Raw genomic sequence first — 12500 nt, forward strand, 5'->3', positions numbered from 1 at the left:
CCGACTGATTAATAATAATAGCTAGCTACAGCTAATAATAATAATACATTTCATTTCTCAGCGCCTTTCAAAACTCTCTTTACAGTCACAGGATGAGTTTTTCTGTGGGTGAGCGGTGGCAGCCACACGTGCCAGCGTTCACTCATAACTCGGATAGAGCTAGCTAGCTAATAGATAGCAAACAGATAGCTAGCTAGGCCTTCACGCAACCCGGAAGTAACTCAGATAGAAAGCTAGCGAGCTAAGAATGAATGGCTGTCTTTGTATACTTCTATTGTCCTGACTGATGATGGGGTCTACGACTGGCCCGATTGCCCCATTTGCTCTGGTATGTGGTCTGTTGTACGAACGTCCAAATTAATCATCGCCGATTTAGTTGCTGTTTTATGAAAATAGCTTCTTTAACTCCCCTTTCAAAGCATCTATTTTCTTTGGCTAAGATTTTAACGGACTAACTAGCCGAAGAAACCTTCTTATCGATGGACGCCTCCTGTACGACCGAGAGCTTGCACGACGTACGTCTTCCTTTGCGATAAGCAGCCGCTCTCTCTGACAGCGGCGTACCGGGACCGCCGGTACCGGAACAAGCCGCCCGCCGTCATCCCCCCCCCCCCCGCGACGCGCCGGAACCCGGCTCGCCCCCTCCCGACGGGTGAGTTGTGGGCGGGCCTACTTCCAGAGGTCCTGCGCCGCGTCCTCCATGGCCCAGTCGCGGACGTTGGGCAGCGGCAGCGGCTCGCTCTTGAGCGACAGCGAGTTGACCAGCTCGCAGTGGAACTTCCGGATGTGGCGGTAGAGGTCGCCCGACTGGGTGAAGCGGCGCTCGCACCACTTGCAGGCGTGCGGCTTCTCGCGGGTGTGCACCACGGCGTGGCGGCTCAGGTTGTGCGAGTACTGGAAGCTCTTGCCGCAGGTGGCGCAGGTGTAAGGCTTCTCGCCCGAGTGGGTGCGCTCGTGCCGCTTCAGGGTGTACATGCAGGAGAAGGTCTTGCTGCAGATGGCGCAGGTGGGCACGTTGACGTCGGCGCCGCCCGCCGAGGGCTTGCCGCGACCGCCCTCCTGCTCGCGAAAGTGCGAGCTCAAGTGCAGCTGCAGGACGTGCGGCGAGGGGAACACCTTGTTGCACAGCGGGCACATGAAGATCTGGGCGTGGGGCGCCGACAGCATGTCGGAGACGTAGGGCGGCAGCTCGCCGGCGCCGGGCGGCTCGGCGGGAGGCTCGGCGGCGGGCTCGTCGCGGCGCTCCGGGGAGGCCCGGCGCAGGGCCGCCAGGTGCGCCTCCAGGCCCAGGCGGCGCCGCGCCGAGAGAGGGCCGGCGCGGCGGCGACCCGACGCCGTCCCGTCGTAGTCGTCGTCCTCGTCGGACGCCGCGCCCCCCTCCGCCTTCACCCTGGCGGGCGGCGGGCTGCCGCCGACGCCGCCCGCCGCTTTGACCGACAGGTCCAGGACGCAGTCGCCGCCGTCCGATCCGGCGAGGCGGCGCGGCGGCGACCCGGCCGAGCTGCGCCCGGGCGAGGCGGGCCCGGGGCGGGCCTCGTCGGCGGGCGGCATCCCCGTCCACGGCGCCTCAGCCTTGGCGTCGTCCTCGCTCAGGTCGTCGGCCGCGGGTTCCGCCGAGCCCTCCGACGGGCTGTCGGAGGCGCCGGCGGCGTCGGCCGCCGCCGCCTTGCGCTTGAGCCGCTTCTTGCACACCTTGACGATGTCGTACATGTGCAGGTAAGACGCGGCGGCCAGAACGTCCTCCACCGGCAGGTCCCGGAAGCACAAACGGCCCTCGTACATGAACTCCAGCAGCAGCGAGAAGGCGGGCGGCGTCACGATGTCGCTGTTGAGGTGCACCACGTCGCGCTTGTCCAGCTGGTCCTTGTAGAAGAGGTGGAAGTACATGCTGCAGGAGGCCAGCACGGCGCGGTGCGCCCGGAACTGCGCCTGGCCCACCAGCACCGTGGAGTCGCACAGGAAGCCCTGATGCCGCTGCTCGCTCAGGCAGCGCAGCAAATGGCGGCTGTGCTCGGGGAACTCCATCCTGCCGTCCTCATCACCTGCGCGCAAGGTCACAAACACACCTCTGTTAAGTTTTCACCCACGATAGAAAGCTAGCGAGCTAACAATGAATGGCTGTCTTTGTATACTTCTATTGTCCTGCCCGAGTATGGGGTCTACGACTGGCCTGATTGCCCCCTTTGCGCTGGTATCACCTCATCGGCATAACTAAGCCTATCTTGCCTAAGAAGTCGGCTGTGGGAACGATCCAAATTGAACCTCACCCCACCATGGCGATTTAGTGAAGGGTTTTGCGGTTTGATGAAAATCGCTTCTTTTACTCCCCTTTCAAACCATCTATGTTCTTTCGCAAAAAAAAAAAAATAGCATCATAGTCGTCAAATGAGTGGTTGCTAGCGTTTAGGTGCATATATACTGCAGATTGAGGCCCGCTAGCTCGTATTATCCCTGCGATGTTGATAAAGTCTTTTTTTGACAATTTGTGTAGTCCCCCCCAATGTATTGCTCTTTACAATTGAAAAAAACTTGAGTCCGCTGACGAAGCCTCTTGGATAAGAAGCGAAACGTCCGACACCTTCAAAGAAGTACACATGACGGCTGAAGAAACCTTCTCATCGGTAGAACGCACAAGGAATTTGTTTCCGGTCGAACACGCTGCACTAGTATCATCATCAAAAAACAATTGCAAAGAGGCACTATACGCTTCTATTTGGGTTACTGTCAAGGTGTAAATGGTCGCGTGTCGGCCTTTCCTTTCCTTCATTGATTGACAATCAATTGAAATCGGAAATGTGTTTCCAAAAGTGCAAGTGTGCTCTGCTCTGCTCGTCCGTTTGGGCCGACAAAAAGGCAAAGAGTTACGGCGCTCATCTCATTGCCGTTCAATCTCGGAAGGGGGGCTTTGAAAGGTGCTTAAAATGTATTATTATTATAAAGATATTTACGTTAACCTTTGAACCCCAATCCACTCAAGATCAAAATTGTCAATTATTGCTACTATAATTACTATTATTTATTATTTGTATTATTTTTTTCTCTCTCTTATTGTTTCATTATTTATTTGTTGACTTTTATTTCGTATATGGCACAGTGAACAGGACATTGCGTCAGCAGAATTGAAAAGAAATGTAAAAAGGTTTGATTGAGATGGTCTTGTTTTGATGTCTGATGCTCAATGTGACCACGTTTTCCCCTTTTCTAACTCTTTTCTCAAAAATTTCAATTAAAACGGAAAAAAAAACTGATCCTGTGACCGTAAAGTGACCTTGAGACGTTTGAAAGGCGCTTAGAAATGAAATGTATTATTATTAGTATTATTTAAAAAAAAAAAAGCCGTCCTTTGCAAAAATTGACGTTGGCCATCCGGCCCCCAAAATGTCCTGTTTATTATTATTATTTTTTTTTTTTTTTAATTTTAATATCGGCACACCACATGAGAACCAATTGAAATCATTTTTAGTTGTATTAAGTTCATCCTGTCTACTTGATATCTAATTTAAAACGAACGACAAAGGCGGAAGTAGACGGCGAAACATGTCAGGTATTTGAACAGCGACAATAAACTGCAAGATAAAAAATCTGTTTCAAATTGGAAATCATTTTTGAAATCATATTATTCCTCATTCTTCTTTCCCTTTTGGCTTTCCCCTTCAAGGGGTCGCCGCAGCGAATCAGTGTCCTCCATCTTCAGAGGTTTGATCCGCATGTTTGTTTTGGCCAAGCTCTTAATAACTTAATAAAGATGAAGATGCTCAGGAAAAGGCTCCTGAACACAAAACGGCACAGCAACATTCAAAAAAGCAAAAACTATACTCAGCAAAACGTAAATGTGCTAAATAATAATAATAATAATAATAATAATAACACTAATAATAATAATAATAATAACAATAACACTAATAATAACAATAACACGAATAATAATAATAATAACACTAATAATAATAAAAATAACACTAATAATAATAATAATAATAAAAATAACACTAATAATAATAATAATAACAATAACACTAATAATAACAATAACACTAATAATAACAATAACACTAACAATAATAATAATAATCATCATACTAATAATAACAATAACACTAATAATAACAATAACACTACTACTACTACTAATAATAATAATAATAATAATAACACTAATAATAATAATAATAAAAATAACACTAATAATAATAATAATAATAACAATAACACTAATAATAATAATAATAAAAATAACACTAATAATAATAACAATAACACTAATAATAATAATAATAATAACACTAACAATAATAATAATCATACTAATAATAACAATAACAATAACACTAATAATAACAATAACACTACTACTACTAATAATAATAATAACACTAATAATAATAATAATAATAATACTAATAATAATAAAAATAACACTAATAATAATAATAATAATAATAATAACATTTAACAATAACACTAATAATAATAATAATAATAATAATAATAATAATAATGCTGTTTATTTTAAGGGCCTTTAGAAGCTCTCAAGGACACTTTACAGTTACAGGTACTATAAAAATAGATGGCTTTTGAGATGGGATTTGAAGGTGGGAAGAGAATCCATGTTACAAATGTTGGGAGGAAGTGAGTTCCACAGTTTGGGGGCGGAGCGGCTGAAAGCTCTGTCCCCCATCGTGCTGAGATGGGCAGGGGGGCACACAGAGATGGAGAAAGAAGAAATAAGAAATAAAATAAGAAAAATAAAATACATCTTCTTTTTCTTTCGGCTTTTCGCCGTCCTCCATCTTTAGAAGTTTGATTCGCATGTTTGTTTTAGCCAAGCTTTTACGTCGGATGCCCTTCCTGACACAACCCTCTGTATTTATCCAGGCTTGGGACCGGCACAAGAAGACATATATCACTTTGTGGCTACAGAACCAGCAACTCGCTCAGTAAAAGGCTCCCAATCGTAGTGGTAGTAATTAATTACATTATTATTATTATTATTATTGTTGAGGGTGTCCCATGCCTAGTGCCCAAAGACGGCTGGGATAGGCTACCCTAATGACGAATAAGCGAAATAAAATAAAATAAATACATAAGAAGAAATAACAAATAAAATAAGAAAAATAAAGAAATAAAAATAAAGAAATGAGAAGAAATAAAGCGACAACTCTCCATATTCCCTCCCTCTTAGCGCTGTCTCCTGATATAGTCTGAGTTGATTTGTACTTCCTACTGATATTCATTCCTCACCCCAAAAGACAACAATATGATAGAAATCTCATCCAACAATTTGTTATCATCACAAAAGCGCAAGTTCAAATGAAAACAAATGATTTGCTCTCGTGTGGTGAGAATGGAATTGAATTGTGGAGCGAGAACGAAAGAAGCATCCGAAGCGCGGCGTGCGTGCGTGCGTGAGCACCAGCATTCCTTCGTGGTGCGCTGGAATATTTGCGCCGCCTCGTCTTTACTGCACGCCGTCCCCTCCGCTGCTCCTACGCGGGTTATTTTTACGAAGCCACTTTGACCTGGGCCCGCCGCGGCCCTTTTAGCTAAGCGGCTTTCGGCAACAAACACGGCCACCTCGCTGCCACCTCCGCACGCGGCTTGACAAAACCCCACCATGCCCCCCCCCCCCCCCCCACGCCCCCACGCCCCATCTTAGCGTCTTACAAAGACCCACCTGTTAACCACGTTGCTTTGTGCCGCCTGAGAAAATACATGCCGCCCGCCTGCTTGCCCGCTTTTCTGGCGCTGCTCGTTAGCCCCGACGCTCAAATGGCCTCATTTGAATGAAGCCTCACTAAGAACGGACGAGTGTGTGTGTGTGTGTGTGTGTGTGTGTGCGTAGGCGACTTTTAATGAGGGGTGTTTGTGTCCTGGAGGGCCGGGTGGGGGCTTACGGGGACAAGGGTGAACCGGCCCCTCCTTTCCACATGCTCCCAAGACGCAATCTTAGAGAAAAACCCTTTGCGCATCCTCCCCCTCCGCCGCCCACAAGACACCATAGAAGAAGAAGAAGAAGATTTACAATACAATCACGCTAAGTGGCCCGCTCGCTCGCTCGCTCGTCGCAGCGTCAATCCTAATCCTTAAGATGCCTAAAAATAAAGACGCAGGCATGGACCGACCGGTCCTGGCCAGGCTCGGGTGGGGGTGTTTATCCACATCTGATCCAGCCGACGGGGGCCATATGGCAGCTGCTAGCCAGATAAAGAGATTACAACGGGCAGCGAGTGCGATTACAGCTGTCTAGCCAATTCGGACGGCAGAGCAAAGCCCCCAAAGAAACTTGGAAATTTGGATCCCCCGGCCCGGGACCGGCACCCGGCGCCACTTTTTGCGTCACCTCGGCGACCCGCTCAATTAGCCCAGCGAGTTGACCATCTGCTCCAAATTTCAAAGAAGAAACTGCAAAGTTGTCAAGCAAACGTGGTTTGCCGTCTCCATTTTTGCGTCCGCAAACCCAAATGGCAATAACCGAGCAGGTGCTCCGGCGGCGGCCGTTGCAGTCTGAGCGACTTCCAGTCAGGCCGTTTGGAATGCAAATCCAATCAAACGGCAACGCGGACGACGGGAGCCTTTCAGAAGCTCGCTGGTCCGTCTGGTACGCGGCGCTGACGCTGGACGAACGAGCCCCGAGCCACGTCAACTGTCAAAACGACAACATTTCAACTTGTCAACTTGGGATGGTTTTGTCTTTTTTCTTGCTTGTCATCCACGTTTCAAACGCTTTGGAACGCGGCCGCCCGACGACACGTATCAAAGACTCCAAGTTCGCCTGGCAAGTGGACGGACGGAGTCGAGGAGGATTAGCCGAGCCCCGCCGAAGCTTTCACCACACGCAAACAGCAAACGCGGGACACGGTACCTGCGGCGCTACGCATCCACTCGATGATGTCCAGCGTGGCCGTGGAGCTGGAGCCGTGCGGCTCGTTCGTTCTGGTCCGCCTTGTTTGTGAGCGGGCGGGCGGGCGGGCGAGCCGGCAAATGCGCGCAACCACCACCACGACGACGAGGAGGAGGAGGAGGAGGAAGAAGGGCCAAATGAAAAAGAAGAAACGGCGGCGGCAGCTCGCTGTGTTGAAAGTGCGAGGGACAGATGCAAAGTGGCGGCGATGTTGGAGGGGGAACCAGATATCACCTCCCACCTCCTCTTCTTGTTTGCTACTAACTACCACACACACACACACACACACACACACACACACACTAAAACTCTCCCAGGCTGCTTGACAATAAAGGGCCAGGAGGGGGGGGGGGGGGGGTGGATGGCAGCCTGTCAGCTGCTCTGACATCATCCTCAGATGGAGATGCTACCTCCAGCTGTGCTCTTTCTACAGCCATATGCTGCCTCCTCTCCACTCCTGCCACCAGACTCCTCTTTCGTTTCAAGCAACAACTTTGTCGACCGCCCCCCCCCCCCCCCAAAAGACCTTCTGCACCCTCCCCCTTATTTCTCTTTCTGCCATGAGCCACTAACTTTTGTTAAGTCTTTGATAATTTATCAATGAGAAGGTTTCTTCAGCCGTCATCTGTACTACTATGAAGGTGTCAGACGTTTCACTTCTTATCCAAGAGGCTTGAAAGGGGGGTAAAAGAAGCTATTTTCATACAATAGCAAACCCTTCACTAAATCGCCATGGTGGCCATGGTTCAATTTGGATCGTTCCTACAATAGACTTCTTAGGCAACGTAGCCTTAGCTATGCTGATGAGGTGATACCAGAGCAAATGGGGCAATCAGGCCAGTCGTAGACCCTATTAACAGGCAGGACAATAGAAGTTTCCCACTTTTTCACGCTCCGCCGCCGCTCGTCTCGTATTCACTTGTTCTTTGAGACCAGCAACCCCCCTCAAACAAGCCACCACAGGAGGGAAATAACACGCTTTAAGGACTCGATTGATAATAATAATAATAATAATAATAATAATAATAATAATAATAATAAATTTGATGTCTTAAAAAATTCTCAATGTCACAGGTTCAGTTTTTCTGTGGGTGAGAAGCGGCAGCCACACGCGGCAGCGTTCACTCAACCCGGAACAACTCAAATAGACCGAAAGTTAGCTAGCTAATAGATAACTAATAGATAGCTAGCTAACTAGTTAGATATTTAGTTAGAATTTTCGGACGACTTTTGGGTGTCATTTTCCTCTAAAATTCATGAAAACAGAAAATAAATACAGTAAAGTCTCGTTATATCGATATCGGATATATCGATACTATTTCTATGCACGCACGGAGAAAATGACATGCAAACAGGGTCGGATATATCGATAGTCCCGGTTATATCGATATTTTTTCGGACTCCCTTGAATATCGATATAACAAGACTTTACTGTATCTCCCCCCCCCAAAAAAAAGAAAACAAATTATTCAGGAAAAAAAACATAAAAATCCATCAAACAGAGACAAAAACATTATCATCAATATTCTATATCTGTGGCGACCCCTGAAGCGAAAAGCCGAAAGGAAAAGAAGAAGAAGATTATATATCTGTAGGTACGCTCCAGTGACCTATATTCCACCGCAATTGTTTCTGTCCAGTGAAGCGAGCGCACTTTGTACTCGCTTTCGTATATCATTGCACTTCTGTGAAGTGCGCAATCGTTTTTCGGGGGATTTTCCAAGCGATGCAGCTTATGATGTTACAGGTTTTCCTCCATGCTGGTTCTTGAAATTTCTGAATACGACAACGAGAAACGGGGGGAAAAATGGATCGAAGTTTACGCTCTTTTTGCTAACACACAACAGTTTATAAAGGTGAGTAAGTTGTATTTTTATAACTCATAGAAGTGGTATAATATATATTTTTCTCCATAACTGCCAAGTTTCAAGCAAAAAGAAGCATTAGCATATATATTTCTAGAGCTCGCAATTTTCTTTCCTAGTATTCAGTGACAGCCATTTTTGATTTCTGACGAAAATCTGCCTGCATTCGATCGTTGATATTTGTATATTTTATATTTTGAATCTTTTCTTGTGTTTTCTGTTCTTGTTTAGCATTTCAAAAGCTTTCCAATGGTACCTTACTCGCTAAGATCTGCTGAAAATTAAGAAAGTTATGATAGTGTAACTGTAATAAAGAACTGTGACAGATCAGTTTTAACTGTGCAATTACAGGCAGAAAATCCCCTCATGTTTCGAAAATTAAAAATTCCATTATTTCCTTGCTATTTGTCAGAGAAGAATAATCTATACATCATTTGAAAGCTATTTAAATTCACTTTAATATGGTATGAGAGAACGTGTGATGAATTATTATAGAAAATTTTTGTCACATCTTTTAACCCCGTGCAACATGTCCAGCTACCGGTGACTCATAGATTTGAATATGCCGCGTGACGACAACAGGAATTGGGTAATTGAAAAACTGAATCTGACATCGTTATGGGATTTTGGGGGTCGGTCGGTGGGGGGGCGCTTGGAAGCGACCGCATGAGGTGACTTTGGAACTTTGGCACCTTGGAAGGAAACTCGCTACTTTCCCTTCGAGAAGCCCTCGTCGAAACATGGACGCCGGCAGCGAGTCCGTCGACCGGGAGAAACTTTGCCGAACGGCGGACTCGACAGACGCTGCGGACGGTCACGAACGAGTAACGCCGAGCGGACCGTGGACGCAGGAGACTTTGGCAGCCGCTTGACGTTCGTGTGCCTTTCCCGTCAGGCAGAAAGAAGACTCCCGCGTCCGAGGCGGAAGGAAGCTAGCTCGGAGCGCATCAAACAAGTTGAGGCGAGCGGCGAAAGAATCCGGACCCGGTCCCGGGTGGCCCGGAGCCGCGTCCGCCGCAGGTACGTCGCACTTTGCCGCCTTTAGGCCCCGCTGCTATGACGACGGCCGCGAAAGGCGGGCGAGCTAACGCAACGCCGACATGCTAGGGAAAAGGAAGCTACTTTTCACCCTTCGGACGAGCGGGCGTTTGCCACTTACAGGCAGCAGGCGCCGACGTCCTCCTCGGCGCTTCGCCTTCGCGTCCCCGTCACGACGACTTGGCGTCGCTCGCCATCGCGGGCTCGTTGAGGCGGCCAGATGTTTCCGAGCCCTTGCTGCCTCCGTCCCTGCCTGCCGTTTCCTCCCACCACAACAGCTCCCAACTCGGGCTGGGACTTGACTGGCAAGGCTGGGAGCCAATGGCGGCGGCTCGACGAGGAGCAGGAGCGGCGGGTGTTTGTTTAAAGGGCCGGAGGATAGGGTGGGGGGTGAGGGGGTTTCTTTCTTCTTCGTCTTCGTCTATCTTCGGTCGCCAGCGGTTGACTCCGAACTACACTGAGAAGGGAGAACCGACGGACGGCTCAGTCAGTGGTGGGGACGAGGACGGATGCGAGGCCGACACGCGGGGCCTCGTGGGGCCTCGTGGGTACTGTAGTCCGGCAGCGGCCAGCAGGTGCGACGCTCCCTCGGAAACCACAGCGGGACTGCGTCAAAATCACAAACATTCCCATCATTGGGACCAATTCTAAATATTAACCACAAATTTGCAATTAATATCGAGTTTTTACGTGTACAATTATTCGTATTGAAGGTGAGTCATACAAAAGTCACCACCTCAGTTTTTGTCACCCGATTCTCTCATTCTACGTCATTGTAAATCAGGGGGGTCAAAATCCTTTATTTCCACGGGCCACATTATAATAATAATACAGTGATACCTTGGGTTACGAACTTAATTGGTTCCTAGACAGAGTGTGTAAGGCGAAAAGTGTGCATCCCAAAAAATAATTTCACATAGGAAACCATTAAAATGAGAATAATCCGTTCCCACATCCCCATCAAAAATACTTTTCTACTTTCTAATTTTCTAAGCATTAATACTACACAAAATATACCTTATTTTATGTATATTAAATGTGCTATGGTGGTATAATTAAAGAATTAAACTGTACTATATAATAAAGTCATCATTATTTACCTTTGTGATGGTCGTTGATGGCTTGATGGAATGGAGTGGCCGGTTTCATCAGCATTAAACACTTGATGAGGAACCCACGCGCCAGTGTTCACGCAACCCGGAAGTAACATAAAGTAAATATATATATATATATATATATATATATATATATATATATATATATATATATATAATAATAGCGCTTTTGGCACCACAATTATAGTTCTGGTTTCCTCTCCAGGGCCGTTATGAATTTGGGAAAATGTTTAATCCCCCTCCGCATATTACATATAGAGCGCACAACAAATTAATGAATAGCTAGTTTTCAAATCTGAAGTCAAGAATAATGACTGTTGTTGTGGTTTACATCCAAAAATATGAAATTTTGGTTATGATTTTAGCAAGCATCATGGAATTTCACATATTGATTTGCTTTCACGGGCCCAAAAAAATGTGGTGGGGCGGATTTGGCCCGCGGGCTTTGACTTTGACACCTGTGTTGTAGAGGAATTCAAGGCAAAATAATACAGACATTTGGAGAAGGTTTGCACCAGAGGAATCTCTTGGATGGGGAGCAGGTGCACCAAAAATGGCAATTCATTCACGCACATACATGACAATAATAGCGTTTTTAAACAATAACTCGGGCAAATTCTACAATTAACTCATCCTGCGTTCCATTGATGCCATTCTATTCATCAAATAGCCAGAACGGATTGTAGCCAGAACGGGTGCGGATCCCAAAAAGCAGGCAGGAGGGAGCAGGACGTTGTTTGACAAATTGTATTAAAATAAAAGTCAGCAGGAACAAAATGTAAAACATCAAAATGATATGAACAGAAAAAAAGTATCAAAAGAAAACCAAGTGTAAAAGTCCGCCAAGGTTAAACAAAGACATGCACAGCATACAATGCATGCAATTGCAGACAAAGCATGCAACAAACAATGACCCGACACCGGATGGTCGTGCCGGGAGTCCTTTTAAGTGTCACTTATTAAAACGACCAGCACCTGCGAGGCTGCAGGCAAGGGTGACGTCGCTACCCGTTGGTCGCCAATCCGAACGTGGCAGTCCGCCACTGATCGGGACGACCAGCACCTGTGCAGGTGCAGGCGGGGCCGACAGCGCCACCGGTTGGTCGCCAACCAGATCATGACACCGGCTAGATCTTTGCCTTAGAAGAGTTGATCGTCTTTTTTCGTGTTAGCTATCTATCCAGCTAGCTCGCCATCTATTAGCTATCTATCCAGCTGGCTGGCTATCGATAAGATATCTATTAGCGAGCTAGTTGGCTGGCTGGCTATTAGCTATCTATTAGCTATGTGGCTAGCTGTCTGGCTATCTGTTAGCTATCTAACCGACTCGCTTGCTATTAGCTGGTTAGCTGGCTGTCTGTTGGCTATCTATTAGCTATGAAATAGCTAGCTCGCTTTCAATCTATTTGAGTTATCTCCACATTGAGTGAACGCTTGCGCGTGTGGCTGCCGCTGCTCACCCACTGCAAAACTGATACAGTGACTGTAAAGTTACCTTGAAATTTTTGAAAGGCGCTTACAAATGTATTATTATTATTATTATTATTACAAATAATAATAATAATAACCCCGAGCTAGCCT

General features: G+C 46.8%; 1 protein-coding gene and 1 long non-coding RNA gene across 5 annotated transcripts in view; one reads left to right on the top strand and one right to left on the bottom strand.

Annotated features, from left to right (window-relative positions):
• Positions 1–287: 287 nt before the first annotated feature.
• Positions 288–10141, bottom strand: zbtb18 (zinc finger and BTB domain containing 18). 3 transcript variants are annotated; one of them, XM_089012559.1, is made up of 2 exons: positions 6863–7016; positions 288–2042 (listed from the first exon to the last, which is right to left on the bottom strand). In XM_089012559.1, exons 1-2 carry the CDS (start codon positions 6876–6878, stop codon positions 670–672), a joined length of 1389 nt encoding a protein of 462 aa, XP_088868685.1. In that variant the 5' UTR covers positions 6879–7016; the 3' UTR covers positions 288–669. The 3 variants fall into 3 exon arrangements, with proteins under 3 accessions (XP_088868685.1, XP_088868683.1, XP_088868686.1); XM_089012557.1 differs by lacking the exon at positions 6863–7016 and adding an exon at positions 5675–5729; XM_089012560.1 differs by lacking the exon at positions 6863–7016 and adding an exon at positions 9926–10141 and having other exon boundaries at positions 625–2042.
• The window catches only part of LOC148888893 (uncharacterized), a 40007-nt gene continuing 36885 nt past the window's right edge, over positions 9379–12500 (top strand). For both annotated transcript variants that reach the window (XR_016116960.1, XR_016116959.1), the window contains exon 1: positions 9379–9786. This is a non-coding gene — a long non-coding RNA (uncharacterized LOC148888893). The remainder of the gene's footprint in view (positions 9787–12500) is intronic.

This window comes from Hippocampus bargibanti, linkage group LG13, assembly GCF_051943395.1.
Source record: "Hippocampus bargibanti isolate YZ-2025 linkage group LG13, ASM5194339v1, whole genome shotgun sequence".
Classification (NCBI taxonomy): Eukaryota; Metazoa; Chordata; class Actinopteri; order Syngnathiformes; family Syngnathidae; genus Hippocampus; species Hippocampus bargibanti.